At 38.9% G+C, this 27,008-nt stretch overlaps 1 protein-coding gene across 19 annotated transcripts in view; it reads left to right on the forward strand.

Moving 5' to 3' along the window:
- Positions 1-27,008, forward strand: part of Cdc42bpa (CDC42 binding protein kinase alpha) — a 205,887-nt gene that overhangs the window by 71,812 nt on the left and 107,067 nt on the right. For 18 of the 19 annotated variants that reach the window (XM_060364788.1, XM_060364787.1, XM_060364796.1 and 15 more), the window contains 3 exons: positions 10,218-10,301; positions 13,619-13,714; positions 20,117-20,265. In XM_060364788.1, the coding sequence (XP_060220771.1) occupies positions 10,218-10,301; positions 13,619-13,714; positions 20,117-20,265 (329 nt within the window). Of the gene's footprint in view, positions 1-3,176; positions 3,335-10,217; positions 10,302-13,618; positions 13,715-20,116; positions 20,266-27,008 lie in introns of all 19 variants that reach the window. The other variant, XM_060364801.1, reaches the window with a different exon arrangement.

The following is a 27,008-nucleotide window of genomic DNA, read 5'->3' on the forward strand; positions in this document are numbered from 1 at the left end:
CTCATATATTTCTGTGCTTGTGGGTTTTAAGTAATACACTGGAGCCACACCAGGTTTGACATTATCAGGATCTCCTATTAAAAGGTGTCAAACTTAATGTGAGATCAAATCGAAGACCTTGAGCTACTTTCTCCAAAAGGCTAATCTTGATTTCCAGTTTGCGATCTCAAAGTGCATGTATCCATTAGTGGGACTGACGTTTCAGTCAGCCTGATACCCACTTGCTAGTACCACAGAGGGATGTTGAATTAGGAGCTTTCAGCACAACAGTTAGAGGATAGTTGTCAGCCCTAATCCATGTGAGGAAATCATATTGACAGAAAAGAAGGAGGTTTCTCACCCCTATTTTTCTTTTTCCCCCTTTTTTGGTTTTTCTAGACAAGGTTTGTCTGTGTAGCCGTGGCTGTTTGTGGACTCACTTTGTAGACCAGGTTGGCCTCGAACTCACAAGAGATCTGCCTGCTTCTGCCTCCCCAAAGGCTGAGATTACCAGCTTGTGCCACTATGCCTGGCTCACCTCTAGTTTTCAACACTTGTCTTGGATCCTTTCTTTAGAGGAACAACTTTCTCACCCACGTGTAACTTGAGTGCCTGGTAGAGAGGGAGAGAGGAAGAAGATGAGAGGAGTAGAGTGACTTTGAGACTTAGCCCTTTGGAGTGATGAATGTATGGCATTTAAGGTGTCTGGGGATTGAGAGCTGCAGTTGCCTGACCTGTGTGAGTCATCACCTGTTGGTTCTTTAAAATCATTATGTTTTGGAAGTCAGTGAAAGAATTGATGAGAAAGGAACCAGTGGAAGAACAGAAGCAAGGGAGGGATGAGTTGATAAAACAGTGTGACAGCACATGGTTCTTTTTCACTGGGGATGAAAAGAATACTGGACACACTGGACAGCCTCTGTGTAGTACCTACCCCTGTCACTGTGGACAGTATACTCGCTGTCTTCGGTGCTCAGCACAGTGCTTTTTCTTGCTGGGGTCATGAAAGTAGCAGTATAAAGATTTGCTTTCATTTCATGCTATCATTGGGCTAATGAAAGCAGTGCTTACTGTTTTGATTTGGATCACAGTCTAATTAGTAAGAGAAATGGGTACTTTTCTCTGCTTTTGTAATTTGGAGCAATTTTCCAATTACCTTACCTTAGATTTATCTATTTTAGCGCTTTCTTACAAAATATTTTTTCTTTTCCCTCTGTAAACCTGGCTTTTCATGTGTCTGTGTATAAAGTCTATTATGTGGAATTTTAAAATTTACTTTTCAAACATGAGAAGAAAATAAATAATGAACAGTTAGAAGAAGCAAAAAAAAATACTAGACAAAAATGTGCTTTGGGGAGAAATGATATTTGTGAAAAGGGGTACGATGTCAGGTCCTTGGGGGAGGCTGGAATGGCAATAACGTTTTTCTTTTACTTTTTGTTCTTGGATTTGGAAGAAGGATCTTGGAAAAGTTGTTTTGGTAGACAGCTAGGAAATTGGAGGTGGAAAGCAGGAAAGGAATTTTTTTCTTTTTCTTTATTTTTTATTAATTACAATTTATTCACTTTGTATCCCAGCTGTCGGCCCCTCCCTCGGCCCTTCCCAATCACACCCTTTCTGCCTCTTCTTCCATGCCCCTCCCCAAGACCACTGATAGAGGAGGTCCTCCCCCCCTTCCATCTGACTCTAGCCTATCAGGTCTCATCAGTACTGGCTGCATTGTCTTCCTCTTTGGCCTGGTAGGGCTGTCCTCCCAACCCCTCGGGAAGGTGATCAAAGAGCCAGCCCCTGAGTTCATTTCAGAGATGGTCCCTGTTCCTATTACTAGGAGCTCATTTGGAAACTGAGCTGCCATGGGCTACATCTGACCAGAAGTTCTAGATTATCTCCATGAATGATCCTTGGTTGGGGTATCAGTCTCAGAAATGACCCCTAGGCCCAGATTTTTTGGTTCTCTTGCTCTCCTTGTGGGGCTCCTGTCCCTTCCAGGCCTTTCTATCTCCCCCTTCTTTCATAAGATTCCCTGCACTCTGCCCAAAGTTTGGCTATGATGGGTAGAGTCTTTCAGAGCCCTCTGGGTTCCTGTCCTGTTCTCTGTTTTCTCCCTCTTCCGATGTCTATCCTAGATTTGCAGGCAAATGGTGGGAACTAGAAAAGACCTTGAGTGAGGTAACCCAGAAGCATAAAGACACACATGGTATATAGTCACTCATAAGTGTGACTTCTAGCCATGAAGTCGCTGTATTGTTGGGAATTGTAGGGTCAGAGGAAGGAGGGCAGCAGCACACTTGGCATTTCAGAAGATGGTGACGAAGACTGGTGGAGCTGCAGACTTAGAGGTTCAGCTGGGACTGAGCTTTAGGAAAAGGGAAGTGATAGCAAAATTATATTGCAAAAGTTATTTTACAAAATGGTCTGACAGAAAGGTTGGAGTATTGTAATATTAGTGTCCTTCACTAGGGCAAGTGAGTCAAATAGGCAGGAACAGTGAGATGTGCCCAAAGCCATAGTGCCTGGAGGTTTGGAGAGTGGAGTGCAGTCCTGGGGTGTTGGAAACCGACAGTCTAGTGTGAGTTGAGTCTGGCCACAGACACTGCTATCGAGACCTCCCTAGTCATATCAGAGTGATTAGTTCATGACTTTCAGTGTTTGACATTTAGCATGAGAAGGTATCTTTCCTTTTTTTTTTTTTTTTCTTTCTTGTTTTGCCTATATGCTTGCTCTATGTGTATTGAGTAAAGGCACACATAGATCACTGATTCCTGTAGTATTTTAAGACAAAATCACCTTATACATAAAGGTAGTATGGGCTGGATGACTTCTTACTTATTCCTAGTGAAACATCTCCTCTGGGCATATGTATTCTGTGAGTTTTACAAGCTAAGTGTAAAAATGCACAGACCCTAAACTGGTAATTATTTTCTTTGAAGTCTTGTTTTCTACCAGGCTCAATGGACAGGCTCACCTCTGGCATGGACATCTGATGGAAATATTTCTGTCAGTTTAATACTTTTCTCCCCCTATCAATTATGACTTTGTAGACAAACCATGAAAATAAATTAGTTTTAAAAGCTATTACAAGAAATACATACAAAGATAGTTGACATTGAGTAGCTCTGTGAGTCACAAATCTCACTACGACACATTCCTGTCAGTTACTGCTTGACTTAACGCTGGGTTTTCCTTTTTGCTTTCAGGAAAACCTTTAACTTACGCCCTGGGTGTTACCTGTCCACAGCTTCCTGGTGGCTCACCGCTTCTGCCTGCTCCAGCCTTGCTCCGGCAGCTTCCAGGCTTCTGGGCTTCAGAGCTTGCTGTGAAAGCTTGCTGCTTTGGCCTGCTACCCCTGCTTCAGGTGTCAAAAGCTTTTAATTAGCTTGCTTCCTCTAATTATCTGGTTCCTTATTTGTCCAAATAGTCTAGTAATAGGGCCCGAAAGAGGAGATTACCTGTAGACATTCATTTTTCTCTAAAGACTCTTCTGCTTAGGCTCTCCTGAGACTCGTGGGAGAGGAAATTAAATTTAGTGCATGCTTTGCCTTTGATGGTGCCAGTCTGGAGTCCAAAGGACCGACAGTTGTGGCCATCTCATATTTTATAATCTGTGTCTGTTTAATTGGTTGATGCCCAGGATGTACCAGTTTTAAATATTTTGGCTATTGCGCTCTGTGTAAAAATTACGTTTTAATCAACAGCATATTTCTGGCTATTTAGTATATGGTTTATAGAGATTTTAGATTTTAGTTTCTTTTTTTTTTTTTTGCAGTGCTGGGAATTGAACCCAGGTCTCATATATGTTAGGCCTGTCCTACCACAGAGTCACACTCCTGACCCTAAAATTTCTTTAGTAAAATGATTGATCATTCACAGAATAGTTTTTTTTTTTTTTTTTTTTTTTTAGTTTTATTGTTTGTTTGAGACAGTGTCTTCCTCTGTAGTGCATGATGGCATGCTGGCCTAGAATACATTTTGTAGCCCAGGCTGTCCCCCAGTTTGTTTATTTGTTGTTGGGACAGGATCTTGCTGTGTAACTCTTGCTATATTGGAACTCCCTATGTAGGCCAGGCTAGCCTTGAACTTGAAGCTATCCTTTTGCCTCTGCCTCCCAAGTGCTGGGGTTATAGACATGCTCCACCATGACAGACTAGCTTACAACCTTTTTAAGTGGGGGATGGTAGAGCACCCTTCTAACCTGTCAGTGTAGGATTAAATGAATAGCACATGCAGTGTGCCTAGCTTATGTAATACATTTACAGTGCAAGCTGTTTGTCAGAAGTGTTTTTAGTATTATTAATAAAAATAAAAGTAGGTGTTATATAAAAGAGACTAAAAATGAAAAATATATAAAACAATAAATGGTCAATAGCAACATAATAATATCCTATTTTCAAAGGTGAGACTTTGAAAGCCTGGTAGGGGAGCAATGTGAGCTAGACCACAGGCTTTAGAAATCATATAGGAAATGGATTATCACCAGCCTTATTTCTAGGTTTCAATTTGTGCAATATGTCTGCAGATGAAAATATTGATCCCTTATAATGTCCCTTGTAATCCACATGAGTCACAAAGCATTCATCTCTCCAGAACGTATGTCGTAAGTACTGTTGACATTTAGGCACTAACCATAGGTTATTGAAGAGAAGAGGTAGAAATTCCTACCACCAAAGAGCTTATTGGGAAAATAATGAGCAGTGTACATAGTTAGACTATATAGTGTGCATATACATTATGTTAAATAATCATGAGAATTAAGAGGAAAGGAAGCAAAGAAATGTAATAGAAAGTCTCAAAGGACATAGTGACACTTCAGTGAGGGAGTGAGAGAACAGAGTCAGTGGCCTGGTGGAGATAAATTATTCTAGGACTGGGGGAAGTAAGCGCAAGGGTCCTAAGGTGGGATTTTGCAAGGTGAGCATTATGGTTTGAGCAGAAGTAAGCTAAAGGATGGGGAGAAGAAGCCACGGAGTTCAGTGGGCCTTACAGTTTGTGATGAGGACTTGCCTTTTCTTTTTAACTTTAGGAAATCACTATAAGTTTGGAGCAAAAGAATGATGTCATCTGAGTTATATTTTAGCATATTGCTTTTGTACTGTTGAAAATACATTGTGGTGAATGAGGACGGGTAAAGGTGAGGTAAGGTGCATGGCAGGGTTAATTGGGGCAGAAGAGAAGGTGTGACAAATTTTGGCTATATCAGAGGTAGGCTAGATTTCTGATTTCCATACAGAACATGCAGAACCCCCTGGATATTGGGATCCTATGTAATGTAGTGTGGCCATTCTTGATTGAGAGGCTGCAGCTACACACAGTGATGTATAGGTTGTGCTCAGCAGCCACATGCTGACCATTTCTGTACTGTGTGCAGGTTCTCTAACACCGAAGAGTGTTCACTAGGAAGTATTAAAATCATCTCTAATGTTTTAGAAATCTATCTTTTTTCTTTATATTTTTTTAGTCTATAGTAAATGTACTTTGTTTTGATTGTGTGTGTGTGTGTGTGTGTGTGTGTGTGTGTGTGTGGCATGGAACCCAGAGCCTTGTGCATGCTATGCAAGTGCTCTAGTAGTGAGCTGCACAGCCTACTCTAAGGAAAGAAGTTGTAACGTGCCATTGGCTTATGTGATAGGTGGCTTTGCCACTTGAAATGCAGGATCTGAATTGGGAGTTCTGAGACAACTTTATTTGTGTTGTTTTTCCCCTGACATGGCCATGAAAATGAATCAGTTTTGACAGAGAGAGATGGATAAATTAGCACTTTGGAAGTTTAATCTTTTTTTCTTCATGGCATCAATTTGATAGTTCCAGGATGTTCCTTGAACTGACTGTTACTTCTCTAAATCACATGTTATTTCAGAAAAGGTTTCGCGTTGCTAATGAAAGTGTTTGGCTAGTGTGTCTGCGAACGTTTTCTGCTCTGCAGCAGCGTGGCACTCCTTACTACGATGTGCATGTGGGGCCTGAGTCTCCCACGTTAGACCCTGCATTTTCCAGTCACAAAGCCAATTAGCATATAAGATGATGGCATGTTACAGCATCCTCCTCTAGAGTGGGGTGTGCAGCTCGCTACTAGAGCACTTGCACATGTGTTGTGACCAAGATGAGGGGTCTGGGGTAGCTCATAGAAGAGGCAGAAAGGCAAGTAAAAATCTTACCTTTTTGAAGAACTTTAGAAGGAGTAGTTCATCCTCTAGTATTTGGGTGTTTATCCTTTTAATATGTATCATGGACAGTTGTGTTTTATGTATATATATTTGTATTTCATATATATGAAAATAGTTATGATCTGCAATGTTTTAGAAACTTAGGTTTCACATATTGTGAGCTTGAGATTTTCTCTATCAAATAATCTTAGCATTTCTCCAGTCATATGAATAATTCTGTTAGTTTATCATATTTTGTATATTTTTCTTTAAGAATATTTGTAGTTCTACTCTTTTGCTACTGAACACCGTACTGTTTTGAATATTATGACTTAACTTTTAGTTTGTAGATATTTTCCATTGAGTAAATTTCTGTCATAGTTATAAATTTAAAGCTGGAAATTGAAAAGCTGTTTCTCTTTAGTGTTGAGGGCTGTGAGACATACTGGCTGCCATGTAGCCGTAGTAGATGAGCAAGTGGCAGGTAGAGATGGGGAGAGTGAGTGCTTAATGTGGAGGTGTACATGCATGGGGACAGCTCGCACCCACTGAACACTGAACTGGACACCAGACCCTGTAGTAAGCTCTTTATATGCGTATTAATTATTTTGATCTTTACTCCATCTATACAAGGTTAGTACATGTATTAAACTCACGATTGATGAGAAAACTGAAACATTGAAAGGCAGTTGCTTTAAAGGAAAAAACCTAGGGTTCTGCAGTTAAATGATGAGATCAAGATTTATAAGCAGTCGTCTGTCTTCCGATTCTGCATTGCTACCCCCTTCCTGATACCCCCAGTAAGTGCTAGCTAAGTGTGGGGATGATCAGTGGCTGCTGAACACTCTGTTGAGCACTGTTCACCATCACTGTTACCTCTTCTGTGGTTCCTGACGCACAGTTTGTTCTTGGACTCTGGGCAGGCGATTTAGTGTACACACTGACATATCACCCTTTCAAGGCCGGGAGCAGCTCTCCATAATAAGCCTGTTTATGATGCTGAGGGAAAGCATGTTTGTTTTCACAACAAACATGATTCAGAACAAGACCAATTGTCTCCTGGCTTTTAGCACACACTGCTGAGTGAATTAGGAAGTTTTTTGGCTTCTGGGATTGCAGTCGAGGATTGTAGACCTGTGTGCAACTCTTAGCATAATGCCTGGCATTTGCAACTTGCTGTATGTTGTTGGGAGTGTGAAGGTTAGAGGACAGCTTGGGAGTCAGTTTTCAACTTTCTGCCCTGTTGATGCAGAGTCGCTTGTCTCTGCTGCTGTTCTGTGTACTTCAGACTGCCTGGGCTGGAAGCTTCTAGGTGAGTCTCCTGTCCATGCCTCACATGTTGCTATATGAATGCTAAGATGACAGATAGGCACCATTGCATCAGGCTTTTCACGTGGGTTACAGGATTGACCGAACTCAATTCGTTAGGCTTGCTTTGTGTGGCTACATACTTCACTGAGCATCTTCCACCATCTTAATTGATGATGTAACTGTTTATGACAGTTACAGAGATATGGTATGCACTAATTTTAATTATGTCATGATATTACTTTTATGACAGTATGATTTAGATACAAATTTATTAAGTGCCCCTAATATATACATTTGCTATTAAAACATTAAATTAGATTTTAGATTTAAATCTATTTTTTTCTGATTTCCTTGTTTTTTAATTGCTGAGTAGTATTCCATTGTGTAAATGTACCAAAATTTCTTTGTCCATTCTTTGGTTGAGGGACATCTAGGTTGTTTCTAGATTCTGGCTATTATGAATATAGCTTCTATGAACATAGTTGAGCAAATGTCCTTTTTGTATGGTGGAGCATCTTTTGGTTATGTGCCCAGGAGTGGTATAGTTGGGTCTTGAGGTAGAGCTACTCCCAATTTTCTGAGAAAGCACCAGATTGATTTCCAAAATGGTTGTTCAAGTTTGTACTCCCACCAGCAATAGAGAAGCATTTCCCTTTTCTCACATCCTTGCCAGCATGTGCTCTTACATGAGTTTTTTCATCTTAGCCATTGTGGTTGGTATAAGATGGAATCTCAGAGTTGTTTTTATTTGCATTTCCATGATGACTAAGGATGCTGAGCATTTCTTTAAGTGCTTCTTGGCCATTTGAGGTTCCTCTTCTAAAAATTCTCTGTTTAGGTCTGTACCCCATTTTTATTTTTCATTTTTTTAATTTTATTTTGTTTTTTATTTTAATCACAGGTCATCCACTTGTATCCCAGGTGTAGCCCCCTCTTTTTTTCCCTCCCAATCCCACCATCCCTCCCTCATCTCTCTGCCCCCTTCCAAGTCCACTGATAGGGGAGGTCTTCCTCCTCTTCCATCTGACCCTAGTTTATCAGGTATCTTCAGGACTGGCTACAGTGTCCTTATATGTGGCCTAGCAAGGCTGCTCCTCCCTCGGGGTGGGGGGGCAGGGGCGAGATAAGATGATCAATCCTCACTTAGAAAGACAAAGGGGATCGAAATTGGAAGTAGGAGAAAACAAGTAACAGGACAGCAGCCTACTGCAAAGAGCCTCTGAAAGACTACCTAGCAGTGTATCAAAGCAGATGCTGAGACTAATAACCAAACCTTCAGCAGAGTGCAGGGAATCATATGAAAGAAGGGGGAGTTAGTGTGACCTGGAGAGGACAGGAGCTCCACAAGGACCAAATATATCAGGGCACAACCAAGGACCATGTATGGATATAACCTAGAACCCCTGCTCGGATGTAGCTCAGTATCCAAGTGGGTTCCTTAGTAAGGGGGACAAGGATTATTTATGATATGAACTCAATGACTGGCTCATAAATCTATTTTTTTTATCCTTGGAAATACTCCTTTGAATTTTCAAAAGATCTGTACATATGTTGTTCTTGCTTGCATGTTATTATATTATTGTGTTAACTTCCCATTACTGTAACAAAATACCTCAAGTAATCCACTTATAGAAAGAAAATTTTATTTTGGTTTATAATTTTGGAGAGTTCAGAATGTAATTAATTAGCACCTGCTTTGGGGCCTGTAGTGACGCAGCATATCGTTCTGGGAGTGTGTGGCAAAATAAAACCATCTGACTCTTGAGTAGGGCCTGATAGGAGGAAAGGAAGGGAGGAAATAATTAAGTGAGTTCAGGGTCCACAAACCCCATCAACTTAAGGCCACCCAATCATTATAATTTTTTTTCCGATTTCTACTGTCATCCAAAGTGCTATGCTGGGGACCAGACCTTTACCACCACATGGACATTTGAGGAGTACCTAGTATCCAAACTGCGGCAGATAGTATTTGTTTTCTTCCAGTGGTGTGTCCCAGTTACTGGAAATGTTGTCAATGATCATTTGCCTTTCTTTTTATAGTTTAGTTTCAGTCCTGTAACAAACCCAAGAAGCTGGAAGGGCCCTAAAGAGATGATCTAGTTAAATGGAAATGTGAGAAACAGAAATGTAATCTGTTAACTGTGAGAATAGTCTTATTTTTTTCTTGGCAACTTTTGATCTATAACTGGACATATGAAATAAGCATTTCCTGCTTTTTATTATTGGAAAGGATATATATACAGTCCATAGTCTATAAATCTGTTGGTCATAACTGCTCTTTGGTGGGAATTGGGGAGGAAGAAAAAGAATGAATTGGAATACATGCCTAGTGGGTGAGAGTGTGGAATAAAGCACACCATCGTCTTCTGTTCCTTTGTATTGCTTGTTCCCCTGGAACATCTCTCCCCTGGGAGCTGCATTCCCTGTATCCCCTGCTGGAATCTGGCATGTGTTATCTCGTAAGATCTGTGCTTTCATACTGTGCATCTCGGTCAGTTTCTCAGGAATAGATGCTGAGTGTAAATTCCTAGGCAGAACACATGGAAAGGAAGATATAATGTACAATAAGCAGCAGACACTGCTCACAAATAAAATTATTGGCTTGGTGTATGTTCACTAATGTAATTTTATATTTGATATTATTTAATTTAGGATCTTAAAATTAAGTGGCATTGAAATAACTGATAATTAGTATTTTATTTTTTTCTTACAGAAAGGAAAATGGAAAATGGATAAAGTAAGTTTTTTGTCATACTTTCAAAGTTGTATTTTTATTATCTTTTTTAGGTTGCTGTAGTTAAACTGAAAAATGCAGATAAAGTATTTGCCATGAAAATTCTGAACAAGTGGGAAATGCTGAAAAGAGCTGAGGTAAGTCTTTCAACCTTGTAAAAACTGATGGAGCATCAGTTGTTTTTCATTTAGACTATTTTGTAGCATGTTGGTATTAAAAGCCTTATGGATGTTGGAGTATTTTGGTGAACTCATGCGTAGTCTGAATATGTAGCAAGGAGGACTCAAATTATTAGTGCATTAAATTATTTTACCAAAATTAACTGTGTGTTTGTGAGAAAGGAATTTCAAAACAAGAGGGGTCCCAGAACCAGCCGTGTCACCACAAAGTGCAGTCAGTGTAAAGCGGCCTGTGAGGTGCTCAGCAGAGGGTGATCCCTGGACATTACTGTGGACAGAGAACTGGCAACAGGAAGCTGTTCTCTGCCTGCACAAGTATGCGCCATGGCACCTGGGCACCTGCATACATTTGCATGTAGACGTGTGTGCACATTGCGGCACACACACACGGAATAAACATTTAAAAAGATAAAAAGGTAGAGGAACTGTGACGTGCTCTCAGTCACAGATGTTATTGGCTGCTCAAGGTCTCCAATTATAAGGGAGGTCGACATGATCTTGGGATAATTTTTACATGAATGGGTTTTGTAGGTTGTGTGCATGTTGCAATATAAAACACTTTCCAAATTAAACTTATTTTAGTGGAAATTCTGGGCTTGGGGAGGGGGAATACATTTAAACATTGGAAGCTATTGCTTAAATAAATGTTTACATTATTAACTCAGAATATGTAGCTGTGTGTGTTTTTCAGCACACTTGCCAATTAACAAATTATCAAATGATTTTTTGTTATAGTAAAACATTTTTATTGACTACTTAAAATGAATGTCTCAGTTTTTATTTTTTATTTTTTGCCATGTGTGGCCATCAGATATATGTTAAACTATATACTTTAAAGCAAATTCAAAAGCTGCTGGGTCAACCTAGCATTTAAGAGATAGAGACAGAGAGATTAAGAATTCAAGTTTGTCCTTAGTTATATAGCAGTTGGATTCAAGGCTAGCTTGGGACACAAGAAGAACATGTCACAAACAAACAACAAGATTAATTTGATTCTTTGTTGTTAAAAAATGGAAATTTTAAGATTTTTTTCAATTTAAAATTCAATTTAGTTTTCAAAATGACAAAAGATTAGACTTTAAATATTCTTTTATTATTTGAAAAGATTTCTCTGGAACAGTATTTTATGAATGAAAGAAGCCTTTATTTTCATTCCCCAAAAATGAGAAGCCAGACAGGTTCTAGTAATCAATACAGTTTGTTGTTTTGTCTGATGATTTTGTCTGTTTTTATTGTATGAGTGTGTGTGAATGTGCATGTGTGTGAGTATACATATGCATGGTATGTATGAGTATATGATGTACGTGTCATGGTACCTATGTATGAAAGTCAGAGGACAGTTTTCAGGAGCTTATTCTGTCCTTTGGGACATGGAGACTAAACTTAGATCATCACTTTTTACTACTGGCCGAGCTATCTTGAGGCCACTGTGCATGTAGTTTTGATATGCTGTATGTGATTGCTAATTTGAGTCATGTGGCAGCTTTGCAGAATTATCACTTATGTGTGGACCTTTAACTTCTCTTTTAACATAGAAAGTCTTTAAATTTTTTAAAATTTCTTTTCCTCTCATATTACCTCTTGATTGCAGTTCCCCTTCTTTTCTTCTCCCAGGTCCTCTCCCTACACACTCCCCATACACACACACACATACCCACACACATGCACGCATGCAAACGCACTCCCACCCACCTACCTACCTACCCACTCCTCATTTCTCTTCTAAAGAGCAGGCCTCCATGGATATCAACCAAACATGACATGTCAAGTTGCAGTAAGACTGAGCACCTCCCCTCCTATTAAGGCAGGGCAAGGCAGCTCAGAGGAGGAAAAGGGTCCCAAAAGTAGGCAGCAGAGTGAGAGACAGCCCTTGCACCCACTGTTAGGTGTCCCACAAGAAGACCGAGCTCCACAACTGTAATGTACATACAGAGGTTAGACCCGTGCAATCTCCCTGTTTGTCTGTTCAGTCTCTGTGAGCCCCTATGAGCCAAGGTTAGTTAATTCTGTTTTTCTTGTTGATTTTCTTAAGTGATTTCTGGTTTTTTTGACTCCTCTGGATTTCCCAAGGCCCCCTTAATGTTTGGCTGTGGGCTTTGCATCTGTTTCCATCAGTTGCTGGGTGAAACCTCTGTTGATAGTCGTTCTAGGCACCAGTCAATAAGTCTATCAGAATATCATTAGGGATCATTTCGTGGACTTTTTTTGTCCAGTCATGTTTAGTTCTATCCTAGGTCTCTGGGCTATCCAGACTCTGGGTCCTGGCCTTCCAGACAGTGTCAGAGTGGACTCCCTCTTGTGGCATGGATCTCAAGATGGAGCAGCCATTGGTTGGTCACTTTTACAATTTCTGCGCCACCTTTCTCTCAGCACATCTGTAGGCAGGACAAGTATAGGTTGATGGCTTTGTGGCTGGGTCAGAGCTTCAGCCGTGCCCCCCCCCCCCACTGGAAGGCCAAGGCCTGGTTAGAAGGGAGGGTCAGTTCAGGTTGCACATCCCCATTGCTAGGAGTCTCAGCTAGGGTCACCTTGGCAAATTCCTGGGCGTTTCCACTGCACTAGGTTTCTAGCTCATCCACAAATGTCCCCCTCCCCCCATTCTAGTCATCTCTCCCAGGACTCTCTTCCTCCATCATTCCCCCACCTGGTGTTTCCTGTTTCTATCTGCACTAGCCCCCAGTCCACCTGCAAAATTTAGGCCATTTCTTCTTCCCTGGGAGATTCATGCATCCTCTCTTGAGCTCTCCTTGTTACTTAGCTTCTCTGGGTCTATGGATTGTAGCACGGTTATCCTTTACTTATAAGGGAGTACATACCATGTTTGTCTTTATGGGTCTGGGTTATCTCACTCAAGATGATTTTTTCTAGTTACATCCATTTGCCTAAAAATTTTATGATGTTTTTTTAACAGCAGGATGATACTGGGTAATACTCCATTGTATAAATTACCACTTTTTTTTTTTAAAACAAGGGAAAATAGGGAATAACCTTGAATGCATTGGCACAGGACACAACTTGCACATGCACTAAGATTGACATTAGTAAATGGGACCCAATGAAACAGAAAAGCTTCTGTAAGGCATTTATATCATCTTGTTAATAGGTTCGTCTGTGGTTACATTAAAAAATTCTGTGCATTTTTCTGTTTTAGACTATGGTAATTCTAAAAAATAGTAACCTACTTAAGACTGTGATACAAATTTTGAACAGCTGTTTGGGTAGTGTTTTCTAGGTTTGTGTGAAGTGTTCTTTAAAACATTTTCTTTCCCTTCCAGACAGCTTGCTTCCGTGAAGAGAGGGATGTGCTGGTAAACGGAGACAATAAGTGGATAACCACTCTGCACTATGCTTTCCAGGACGACAATAACTTAGTAAGAAGTACATGTTTTTGTGTCCTTAGTCTTTTGTTGACTGAGTTTAGCATCATTTTTAAAATGTTACTTAAATATAGGTTATTTTTTAATAGAAAATTACTGCATTTTACAAAGCATAAGTTGTGTACCTGTATGAGAAATTTTTTTTCCGAGAAATTTGATGTTTTTCTTAAATTGTATTTGCTTACATCTTTAAATAAGAAATCCCATTGAACGTATGACAGGAGTCTACTGAGCGCATCTGAAAGACTCTAACTAGCAGTGTTTTCAAAGCAAAGACTCATGACCAAACCTTTGGCAGAGTACAGGGAATCATAAGAAAGAAGGGGAGTTAGTCTGATGGGGAAAGGATAGGAGCTCCACAAGGACCAAATATATCTGGGCACAGGGTCTTTTCTGAGACTGACATTCAACCAAGGACCATGTATGGATATAACCTAGAACCTCCACTCAGATGTAGCCTGTGGTAGCTCAGTAACCAATTGGTTTCCCAAAGTGAGGGGAACAGGGACTATTTCTAACAGGAACTCAATGACTGGCTCTTTGGTCTCCCCACCCCCGAAGGGAGGAGCAGTCCTGTTAGGCCACAGAGGAGGGCTTTGCAGCCAGTCCTGAAGATACCTGATAAAACAGGATCAGATGAATGGGGAGGAGGTCCCCCCTATCAGTGGACTTGGAAAGGGGCACGGTGGAGATGAGGGAGGGAGGGAAGGACTGGGAGGGAATGAGGGATCGGGACACGGCTGGGATACAGAGTTAATAAAATGTAACTGATAAAAAAAAAATAAAAAAAAAATTTATTTAAAAAAAAAAAGAAAGAAATCCCAAACTCCCACGTGGCACGCTGGGGTTGGCTACCCAGAGGCTATTTAAGCTGTGGGCTGGCTTTCCCCAGGGTCAGATGATTGTTCAAGGTTCCTGAATAAACTGCATTGAAAAAAAAATTATTACTAGTCAACAATAATATGTATACATTAATATTAGTTTCTATGTTATGCACAAAATATATTTTGTGATTAATATTTAGAAAATTGGATTATTTTTCTCTCATTGTATTTTAAATTGTCTATATCAAAGTATAATTACCTTCTTAAAATGTAGAAATTTTAAACATGAAAAAAAAAAAGAAATCCCAAACTAAATCTAAACTGTTGAATTTCCTTCAGTTAAATTCTATAGGAGGGGATTCAGGAGTTTTTCTTCTTATGACTGTCCCAGTATATTTTATTATTTATTAGTAGTGTTCTGCTTCTTCTTTTTAAAATTTTTAATCCATTAATTATTATTATTATCACTTAAAACGATTTATTCAATTAGTATCCTGGCTGTGGCCCCCTTCCTCATCTCCTCCCAGTCCCACTCTCCGTCCCTCTTCTCCCCCTATGCCCCTCCCCTAGTCCACTGATAGGGAAGTCCTCCTCCCCTTTTATCTGACCCTAGTCTATCAGGTCTCATTAGGACTGGCTGCGTTGTCCTCCTCTGTGGCCTGGCAAGGCTGTCCCCACCTCAAGTGGAGGTGATCAGAGAGCTAGCCCCTGCTCTCCTTACTAGAGACCACACTTGGATACTGAGTCTATGGGCTACATCTGAGCTGGGATTTAGGTCCTCTCTGTGCATGGTCCTTGGTTAGGGTGTCATTCTACACTTTTTAAAGTGACCAGGTGCTACGTTAAGTTGAGCCACACTTATATTGACATCATGGACCACTTCATGAAAGCTTGGGAGGAACTGAGGGAAAATTCACAGTACTAGAATCTGTACCACTTGAGTAAAAGGAAGAATGAATAGAGAAACTAGAAACAGTGAAGTAGAAGTCAACGGATAAATAAGGTTAAGTTTGCTCCATTTGGGTATGTACCTCCTTGGGCTGCTGCTATTCATAGTTCTTCATGTTTTGATCCACTATTATGTCCAGATTTATATCTTATAGGAAAGTATTCATCTCTTGAGAAGCTGCTATGTACCATACTTGGCAACTGGAATAGAAATAATAGTGGACAGTTTTTGTTAAATATTTGCTAAATGCTTACTGCATCTATGCTCTCCCTTAGGTAGTGTTCTTTGTGTCTGGAGAGAGACTAAAAAGTTCTCTTTTCTCAGTGTTCTTTTACATGAATTATACCAGATGATAAGTCTAAACTCAAGTAGGTAATATATGTGAAGTAGTTTAGATGGTGAAAACGCTACATTTTCAGGGGTATAAAGTCAGTGAAGATGCTACCCAGCCAGTTATAGCTTGGTAACATTTTAGGTTCTTTGCACATTGCTGTACCATGACATTTTTATTATTTTTTATTAATAATGCATACCTATCATGTTGGAATAATGAAAAAAGGGTAGTCTTCAAATATACTTTCCTGAACAAGATGGATTAGATAGCAAAGCATTGTGTTTATCATGCTAACACATCACCCCTCTGTACTGATAGAATATAGCGGACACATACATTGTCACATACACCATACATCCACCACATTCCCGGTTCACAGAAAAGAATTGATTGGAAAGTCAGTAAATTTAAAATGGAATGCTTCAATATAATTTAATGTCTAAAAATTAAATGAAAATGAGTCTGCAGCCAGCCATGTGGTTTCTAAGATGGTCATTTATTAGATAAGAAAGGCATTTACTGGCGTTCAAGCCAAATCATGCTTGACTGCAAAGCAGAGCAAAAACGGTCAGTTGCTCAGAGAATTGAAGACATCAGGAGCAGTACTGATTTTAAAGCTAAGAAAATGTGGAGATTTATTTATTTATAGCTGTAATAGACATGAGGTTTGTTGGATATCAAGTCAGATCCAGAGGTTTAAACAATGTTACTCCAATAGTATATACCTTATATGTTTACAGAATATAATAACTTTTTCAAAAATTATAAAATTGGGCATAAAAGCAATTTAGTAGGCAGCAAACAGCATTTAAAAATTAAGTAGAAAGGAAAACAAAAGTTCATGATGATCATTGAGAGAGAATACTGACGTATGACTGTTGTGACAGTTTTCCTGGGAGATGTGAGAAACCGATTTGTGTATGTTATAGCCACTGAGTTACAGCATCAGCCAGAACTAGAGTTCTCACTGGGCCTAGAGCGTGCCATGTCCTCACACATTGGACTTTTTTGTTTGTCTGCTTTTTGAGCAGGTCTTCACTATGTTAGCTGAGGCTTAAACTTGTCCTCCTGCCTCACCCTCTCCCAGTGGTTGTGGCTGCAGGTATGTTCCACCATCTCTGGCTGAAATGTTGGTTGTAATTGGGTTGCTCAGATCAGCAATGCTATTATCAAATAAGTTTGTTTACTTGTAGGCTGGCCTTTAACTTGCTATGTAGCCTGAGCATCACCTTGAACTTCTGACCCTTCTGCTTCTACCCCTTGAGTGCTGGGGCTATGATCAGTATGTATCATCATGCCCAGTTTGTGCGGCAGTAGGGTTTGGATCCAGGCTTTGGTGCAAGCCAGGAAAGCACTTCGTGACTAAGTGACATCCTCATCTCCATAGTTACAGTTTGATCCTATGAAGTGACCTTCCCAGAGGACAGTGGTGGTGCTTCTTACTCTCCCTGAAACATGGCCACTTGCTATCTTGGTGCTACTTTGCTTTTCATTTCTTGACACTCTGTAGAAATCAGGCATGTATTACTTGGCTAACAGTGACTGTAATGACCTCATTTTGTTGGCTTGTTTGTCTTCAAAACAGTTGGGAAGCACTGTTCATTTTTAGGAGTATTTTCTTCCTTCATCTGTTTTAGGACTGTTGCTTCTTGTTTTTTGTTTATTTAAATTAGTTTTTAAAATGCTAACCATATTAGGTAAAATTTTTAAGTTAGTTCATGAGTAAAAATCTGTCTTACTAGATAACTTAGTTTTACTAAGAAATTATTCAGAATGAACAGTGTTGACACAAACATAGGCAACACCCACAGAAGATAGTTAGTGCCCAGGGGCAGAGGTATTTTGGATCTTAAAATATGAGGAAGGCACATCTCAACTGAATGAGAGAAAATAATAGACCATGTAGCTGTTCAGCTTAGATAAAAGGCATTCAATTTATTAGAAAATAGTTTTCTTATCCTGACATATACATTTTAGACAAATCAGTGAGCCAAATACATGCTAGTAAATGGTCCAGTACAAAACCAGATCTCTAGCTCCTTACATATTTTTTGAAGTTTGCAATGATCTTACTGAGTAAGCTGCCTTTGTCTTGGGATCTACATGCTGCAGCTACCTCCCTAGCAGGGTTACTGACCTGTTTAGCCACATCTGGCTGGAGTCTTGACAAAGGAATTCCCTACATTTATTCCTGCCACCATGTTTACGATTCACTGAGGTTGATCATTAGTTCCCCATAGATTATAAATTCCCTGACGCATATTCTTTCTTATTTGTTGTACCCTCGCCGGATGAGTGTGATGTTACCACATAGTAGGTACTCTTAAAAATTGTTTATAGATTTGGTGAATTAATGTATTTGTTCTTCTGGTTCTGGATTCTGTTTTACGTTCTTGTGGAAAGCTACCATTTTATCATAAGCCTGTAACAACAGTAAATGCCACAGGGGGGCAGTGGCCACCTAGGATGGTGCTAGTGGATAGGGGCAGGGCTAGATCGCATACAGAGGTAATAGGTAGTAGACTCAAAAAGGCCTTGGTTGAAGTCAACCTGTGAATTAGATAGAAAGAATGTTTCGTTTTGATCTGTTTTTTTTCCCTTAGGAGTTTTGTGGATTTTTCTCCTTTTCCCCCCCAACTTGATGGATTCTGTGTTATTAGCAGCTAATGTACTTCTGAGAACAAAGTAGAGGAAGGCTGTGAACCCAATTTAGGAGCCATGAAAATGTAGGAGTACTTGCATACTTACGTGGTTTTGTGTTTTTCATGGCAGACATTCAGTAAAGCACCTTGAAAGTTTGGGAGGGAAGGGTATAGGGTTGAGTAAGAGGAGGCGTACACAGCCCCTACAAGGTATACGAGAACTTGGAGAACCTCGTTTTAAATGTTAACTATCAAATAATATGTTCTAAGGAATTCAGTGTTGTATCTTCAGATATTTTGGGAGTCTGGTGTAACAAGAATGGGGTACCCTTTTAAGGGAGAAGCCCTTGGTGAAGGGCCTTCTTCTCTTTAGCCCATGGCGGGCATTTATCCTCAGTGTTTGGTACATAGTAGTCCCAAGTGGTCCTCAGTAAATATGTAGTGAGATATGAGTTATGTTCTATGACTTTCTGTGTATGAATATTAGAGTCTGTTTTCACTGCACAATTTCTGTGCCTTAAAGTCTCTTACTAAGGCTGCCTTGGGATCTGCCTGGTGCAGCTACTCCCCTATCAGGATTACTGACCTGGGTAATTAAATCTTCTTTTAAGTTAGAAAACAAATGTTTCTTCTCCACATCTGTCTCCATTTCTTACAACCTGATAATGTTATAGAATTTTATTAGACTGAATTAACTTGTTAATAAGCTTCAGGGTAGAGTTAGTTAAATATTAGGCTTACTAAATACAAGAAAGCTGTAGATCAGGACTTGGAATGTAATTTTCCTAACATACATTTTCTGTGCTTATGATTTTCATGTATCATAATGAAATTTTAAGAAAGAAATTTTAAGCCAAATTCATAATGTCAGCTCAGTGAGATCCTAGAAATATTTTTTATCTTGTAATAAAATTGTCGTTGGGCTAGGGAGATACGTTAGTGGTTAAGAGCACCTGCTGCTCTTGCGGAGGACCTGGTTTTTGTTCCCAGCACCCACATAGTAGCTTACATGTACACTATAACTCCAGTTCCAATGGACCGACGCCCTTTTCTGACCACCATAGGCACTAGCACACATGTGGCATAAAGACACATGCTGGCCTCAAAATCAGTAAATCTTAGGACAAATAAGGTCATTGTAAGGTCAAGGCATGCACGTGGTACGTAAGCATATGGGAATGTGTAAGTCATATATATTTGGAATGCAATCTAAAATGGAGCAAACTCTGTAACATCATCTGTCATCTGACTCAGCCTGGTGAATATTCTGATATATAACCCTTCTTTGGTACACATGTACACACCTGCACACAAATATATATAAAATGGGAATATTTCTGTGTGTGTATATTTGAGAAAATCCATTCTGGAAGTGAATGATACGATCATTTACTTGGCAAAGGACAAAAGCAGCAAAAATGGTAATCCTTTCTTCTATACCAAGTTTTAAAAATTTGTTTCATTGCTTATGAAATTTAGAAGTCTAACTATTATTACTGATAATTATCTTACATACTTAAATGTTAGCTAACCACACAAGTAATTAACCTTCATATTATTCACTCTAATTCTATTTGACCCTGGATGCATTAAAGTACGTTAATTTTGCCATAATTATTTGTTGAGTGTATTTATTTTTGTTCACAGTACCTGGTTATGGATTATTATGTTGGTGGGGATTTACTTACCCTGCTCAGCAAATTTGAAGACAGATTGCCTGAAGACATGGCTCGGTTTTACCTGGCCGAGATGGTGATAGCGATCGACTCAGTTCATCAGCTCCACTATGTACATAGGTGAGTCGCCAATCTGTCATTCCGTTGGCCGGTATGACGTTACAGCTAGAAGCAGCTCTGCTGCTCCCGAGTTATTAATGCTGGCCTTAGTTACACTTCATCAACAAACAGTGTATTTTGAGATTGCTTTGGCTTTGTGGTTTTACTGGTACTATTCATCTGCATTAGTGAACTGATGTGTTGGCTTGTATGTACATCTACTATCTACACATGCCCACTTCCAGTCAGAATTTTTTGTGGAATACTTTGAACACACTCATGACTGAGTTTACATGTAATGTCCTTCCCAAAAGGAGTATGCAGCAGTCAGTTTCCTGATAGTTGGTTCTTATATACTGATGTTAGTTAGAATTCTAGGTCATAAATTATAGACTTGTTATATATATTATTTTTCTCAGGAAAAGACTTGGGCAGGGGAGATAGCAAAGATGAACACCTGAGTTTGATTCCCAAAACCATGTAAAAGCTGGACAAGGCAGCATGTAACTGCTGGGTAGAGGAATGCAGATCCCTAGAGATGGGAGGGTGACCATTGAGTCTAGTCAAGTTGATGAGCTCCAAGTTCATTGAGAGACCTTATCTTGAAAATAAGGCAGAGAGTGATTGGGGAAGATGCCCTAAATTGACCTTTGGCCTCCCATGCACACGTACCCACAGGTACACAGCATATAAAAATGGATGTACACACACACACAGGAAAAGACTTTGAAGGATTACATAGATATAAAAAGGGCATTTCTTGTTTAAAGAACACTGATAGTTTTGATGTTTATGGCATAATTTTATTATAAACTGTTTGACAGGTAAACAATTCATCATTTAAACTGTTTTCTGTGTGAGCTAAGCATGGTGGCACACCTGATGTAACACTTGAGAAGTAGAGGCAGGGGCTTTGGAGTTCCAGACCAGCTTTGTTGTGGAATCAGGTAGAAGCCAGGTTGGGCTAATGCATTTTCTTACATACCGTTTATCACTGGATTGAAAAAGCAGGCCTGTTTACAAAATGGCTTTTATACAAGATTTTAAAAAGTATAATAAAATATTGAAAAACATTTAACGATTTAAAAAAGGAGGCTCTTTGTGCTGCCTATGACTGTAAAGGGTGAGGAACCTTTATGCAGTGTCGTGGATGGTTCCAGACTCAGAGCTGAGGAGAGACCTCTGTGACAACCTCTGTCTCCCACTCCTATCCAAGCCCGCAAAAAAAGTCTAGACAGGAAGTCATTGAAGGGAACTCTTAAAAATGTGGTAAGGATGTAAAGTGTAACTCTTCACAGTTGATGGCTTCTGGCGAGGGTAGGGCTGGGAAAGAATCAGTTTTCTTTTAGGGGCTGGCCCCTGGGAGTTTGAACTTGCTCCAGTGAGTATACAGCTTGTTTTTCTCTCTCTTTCTCTCTCACTCTGTCCCTCTCTCTTTTTGTTTTGAGGACAGTTATAAGGGTGAGTCTAGGAAGTAGGAAGTGAATGGGATTGAGGTGCATTATGTGAAATTTCCAAGTAATAAAAAACTCTAAATTAGAGAGAGAGAAGAAAGAAAAAAAAAGAAAGGATGGATCTCATCAAGGTACCAGGGAATGAGACTTTACTGGACAGTGCAAAGAATGAGTAAGAGGAAGATGCTAAGAGTAGTAGGTAAAGGGTTACTGCCATATTAGAAAGAAACCATCACAATTTTGGAAGTTGGGCTTCATTCATTCATTCACTTATTCACTTATTCATTTTGAGGCAGAATCTCACTATGTATATGTAATTAAGACTGGCCTGCAATCCAGTCCTTCTGTATCATAATTCCTGGCATGCTAGGCATGTGCTACCAAAGCATGGTCTTTATCACAGATTACTAAGTATCATGCTACAGACTTTATGGTATACCTTGGCATCTAGTAAACTGCTGTTCATCACCATTTTTGGGGTATCTTCAAGTTGAACATATGTTTCCTCTCATTTTAAGTGTCCTTCTTAATCTTATACATTCACTCATGTTGGAGGCTTATCAAGTTTATATTTTTCCAAGGTATTCTAGCTACTCCCTTGGATCAGACACATGGTGGAAGTGAAGGAAATACTCTCTCTTTTTAAGGAGCTTCTTGAAGCTAGAACTAATGATAGAATTGAATTGAGTGAGAGTAAAAGGAGAGTTAAAAAACATTTGTGTAAAATGTGTTCCTAAGCATTATGGAGATAAACAAATGACTCAGAAAGACCTGTTGGAAGAAGCTGGGAAAAAAAAGATTGAAATACTTTAGCTAAGGAAGAAGAGCCAAAGCAAGTAAGTTATATTCAGGGAAAGAGCATGAAGGTTTGCCATTGTATTTTCTTGTTGAATTTGGAGGGATGTTTACGGGGAGGACGCACATATATGTCGCTTATAACAGTATGGGTGTCTGAGGACTGCCTTGGGTGCCGTTCATCACACCTTTGTTTAGCAGTCTCTCTCTCTTCTTGGTTTAGTAAGCGAGGGCTTTGTAGACTGAGCCATCTCCTTTGGCCTGCTTTACACTGTTTTGTGGGAGCTGCTTCTCTCCTCCTGCCATGTGGGTCCTGAGATTTGAACTTAGGGTTGAGCTTGGTGGCAGGAGCCTTTACCTGCTGAGTCATCTCCCTGGCTCTCTTTTATGATTTGAGTGTTAAAGTCAGCCCTTGAACACATAGGAAATATATCCATCATTTTCTGTGCTTGTAGCATACTGATTTCTTCTTGTATTTATTAAAATACTTTTTGGGAATCATCAAATATTTTCTTTTCATTAATCTGTCAAAGTCTAATCTGTTTAGACTTTGCTGTGGCTGTGCTGTGGTGCAGAGCTTGAAGCATGAGTGCCAGCTTTTCTTGGTTTCCTGAGTACTCAGTATGCATTTTAAGGCTATACCCTTTCCTTTCAGTCATCTCTGTTGAGGCAGAGAATTTGGGAGTTTAGTTGACATCTAGTAACGTAGGAGTGTCATTTGGTCTGCTTCAGGGTTGATACAACTTTCTGCTAAATGTTGGGTCATGGTAAAGTACGTGCTGATTTTAGGTTGATAAAAACAAGTATTTCTAAATATGTTAACTAAAATCAGCAGGGACTTGCAGTTCAGATCGTCAGCTACAGTGCCATTTATCAAAGACACAGAATCTGTCCAGAACGACAAAAGAAAACAAGCTTGCTCTGGATAGAATGCTGTATTTGGTTACCATATGTACTAGTTTTAGATGACAAGAAGGAAAGACCAGGACTTTTGTGACATCTTCTAACCTTTATGTAGATAATCATAATGTTGGCTCTAGCATGGACTTTAATAGCTACGCTGTGTGGAGGTCAGTGACTAAGGTTTTACCCTGGCTTCTGTTCTTGAGCTGTTTCCTAGGCTCTCCTTGACAACAGAGGAGCACAGTTGACCTTCATACGAGAACTTTCTTAGAAACTACTTTGAGCTTGTTGGCAGATTTTGTTTGTTTGTTTTTGTTTGTTTGTTTTGTTTTGTTAAATCCTGTTGCTGGGGATAAAACCCAGGGCTTTGGGCATGTTGAGTAAATAAAGGTTTCACCATTGAGATACAGCACCCAGCAGCAGATTCACACAGATAGATAATACTAGAAAACAGGTAATGCTTCAAAATTGTGAATTAGGGTAAAGTACATGACATGAACATTTCAGAGACACTAATTTCACTTCTGTAAATCTTTTAAAATAATTGTTTCCACGAATTTAGTTTGAGATGGGATAAATGTGGGTCTGGAAGATGTACAGGAAATATGATCAAAATATATTATAAGAAATTTGCAAAGAATTAATAAAAATATTTTCAAGTTTTATTTTTTAAAAACGTTTTCAACTAAAATATTTGCCCATATGGACAAATAATAGTAGATTAATAATTATTAAAAATGAGGAGTCACTTCATTTTAAATCTTCCAAAGGTAGTTTTTAAAAGTCTAAAGTTATAAATTTCTCATTATTAATTTTATTCAATAGCATTAGTTATTGTTCTTGATAATAATCACGTTTTTCAATTTAAAAATGTTAAAATTCATCTTACATTCTTGTTGTAGCCCCATGGTAATAATCACTCTTATGTTTTTAGTTCATAAGACTTGTGTTTTCAAATTTTCCTTACCTTATCTTTTTTTATGACCCAGCATTAGGTATTCAATGAATGTTTATTTAAAATTGTGAGATTAATTGTAAAATATTCTAAACTGGCTTGATATATAATTTATATGCCGCAGTTTTCATTTATTTAAAGTTTATAGTGGTGGTAGCGTGTTCACAAACACATGTGCCCTTATCATGGACCATTTTAGAACATTTTTATTACTTCAGAAAGAAACCTCATCGCCTTACCTCTAACACTCCCCAGCCCTAAGAAAACATTAATTACACTCTGCCTCATAAATATACTAATTTTGGGCATCTCATATAAATCAGAGCCTATAACATGTAGTCTTTTATGACTGCTCTCTTTTGCTTAGCATAATGTTTATAAAGTTCATTAATATTGTAGACTATATTTGACTATGCTTTCCTGGAGAAAAACAATAATAATAACAGTAGCAGCAGCAACAATAACAATAAAGTACTGATGTAAATCCTAGGATGACCAGGTATAAGAATAAATTGGATAAAGACTTAACAAAGCACTTATTTTTAGATGGGATTCATAAAGTAAAGAAAATATATTTGAAATGAATGAAATGATAGATATCTCCTCAGTGAAAGGGAAATTATAGAAAACAAACAAAAACCAAATAAACAAACAAAAATAAACCCAAACCCAACACAAATGGGAATGCTTTTTAAAAAGATTTATTTTTGTTTCCTTTGTATGAGTGTTTGCATGTATGTATGTGTGCCATGGGCATTCCAGAGACCAGAGACCAGAGAGGGCATTAGATTCCCTGGAACTGGAGTTAAGGATGGTTGTGAGCTGCCATGTGAATTCTGGTAGCTGAATCCAGGCCCACTGCAAGAGCAGCAAGTACTCTTAATCTCTGAGTCATCTTTTCATCCTGCCACCATCTTCCTTGGAATTGTTGAGAGACAAAAGTACAGCATTTTAAAGAAAATCTACTAAAGAGCTTCAGGAGTGGGAATTTGATTGTAAGTTAAGGAAATTACCTTCATGCAGGAAAAAGAGCCAACAACAACAAAAACAAACGACCCAAAGTTTTCATGTTGGGACAATAAGGCAAATTTATAAAATTACAATTGGAGCAAACAGTTTCAGTCCTAGAAAACCAAACTAGTGCATCATAATCAAACTGTGGAGTACAAAGATAAAGGGGTCTTCAGAGATGGTTTAATATTTGGAGAAGACAAATGAATGGTTTAGGTGCCTTTTCAAACCACAGAGGCTAATGATGGTGAAATATTCTCAGATGGCTGAAAACAAGAAAGATATCTGTAAGTAGTTCATATGCAGTGGCAATTTCTTTTCTATTATCATTATTACATTTTTTTTAAAGACAGGGTTTCTCTGTGTAGCCTTGGCTGTCCTGTACTCGTTTTACAGACCGGGCTGGTCTCAAACTCACAGAGATCCTCCTGCCTCTGCCTCCCGAGTGCTGGGATTACAGTTGTACGCCACCACACCCAGCTCAGTGGCAATTTCTTTCTTTAACTGTAGAAAAATATATTTTAATATGTAGAATCCTCCAAAGAATTCATTTTCCTTATTCTTCTTAGCAAGAAATCTTCAACAAGTTTTTAGAATTTTGGGAAATGATAACAGAAGAAAATCTGGCTTTTCAGGGAGTAAAAGAGAGAACAGTAAATAATAAGATTGTTAGTCTGTAAACACTGTTTTCTCTATTATATTCCTGAACACATGTGCTCATTTAAAGCAAAAGTTAGCATAGGTACTCAAGGGATGAATATATATCCTATAAAGCAATTGAAACATAATGGACAGTGTGAACTATAAACTCCAGCATAATTACTGACCTATAAATCAAAGGAAAACCGAGGAGTGGGAGAACAAGTGGTTTATATGGGAAAGAAAAATAAAAAAGCAAGTTTATTATTAAATTTTGCTATGACAAAGCTTTGTAACCAAAATGAATTAAATATTTATGATATCCAAAAATGTGAACAAGACAGACTTGCAGGTATAAATAGGGCATGCAGAAATATTAGAGAATTTAGGGGATGTTATTCCAATCACATCTTCATTTTGGTTTACTTGAAAATCAATCAGAATAAGCACTGGTGGTGCTTTTTAGTTACTCTCCATTGAAATAGAAAAACAAAGTCAAAAGGAAAGTTGTCCTGGTTGGGAGAATTTATATTAATCTTTTTCAAATGGTTTTCAGTAATTGAAACAGTGAGAGTACACTTGTCATTTTTGAGCCTGTGGTATCTGTGATGTGAAATAATACATAAAAAGGTAACTGACCAACCCTCTATCTGACAGAGGCTAATATCCAGAATATATAAAGAACTCAAGGAGTTAAAAAGCACAAATCAAGTAATCCAATTAAAAAATGGGCTATGGAGCTAAACAGAGAACTCTCTGTGGAGGATTGTAGAATGGCAGAAAAACACTTAAAGTGATGCTCATTGTTCTTTGCCATCAGGGAGATGCAAATCAAAACGACCCTGAGATTTCACCTTACACCCATCAGAATGATTAAGATAAAAAACTCAAGTAACATCACGTGCTGGAGAGGTTGTGGAGAAAAGAACCCTCCTCCATTGCTGGTGGGAATGTAAACTTGTACAACCACTCTGGAAATCAATCTGGCGCTATCTCAGACAATTAGG

The sequence above is a fragment of the Meriones unguiculatus genome, chromosome 11 (assembly GCF_030254825.1).
Source record: "Meriones unguiculatus strain TT.TT164.6M chromosome 11, Bangor_MerUng_6.1, whole genome shotgun sequence".
Lineage (NCBI taxonomy): Eukaryota > Metazoa > Chordata > Mammalia > Rodentia > Muridae > Meriones > Meriones unguiculatus.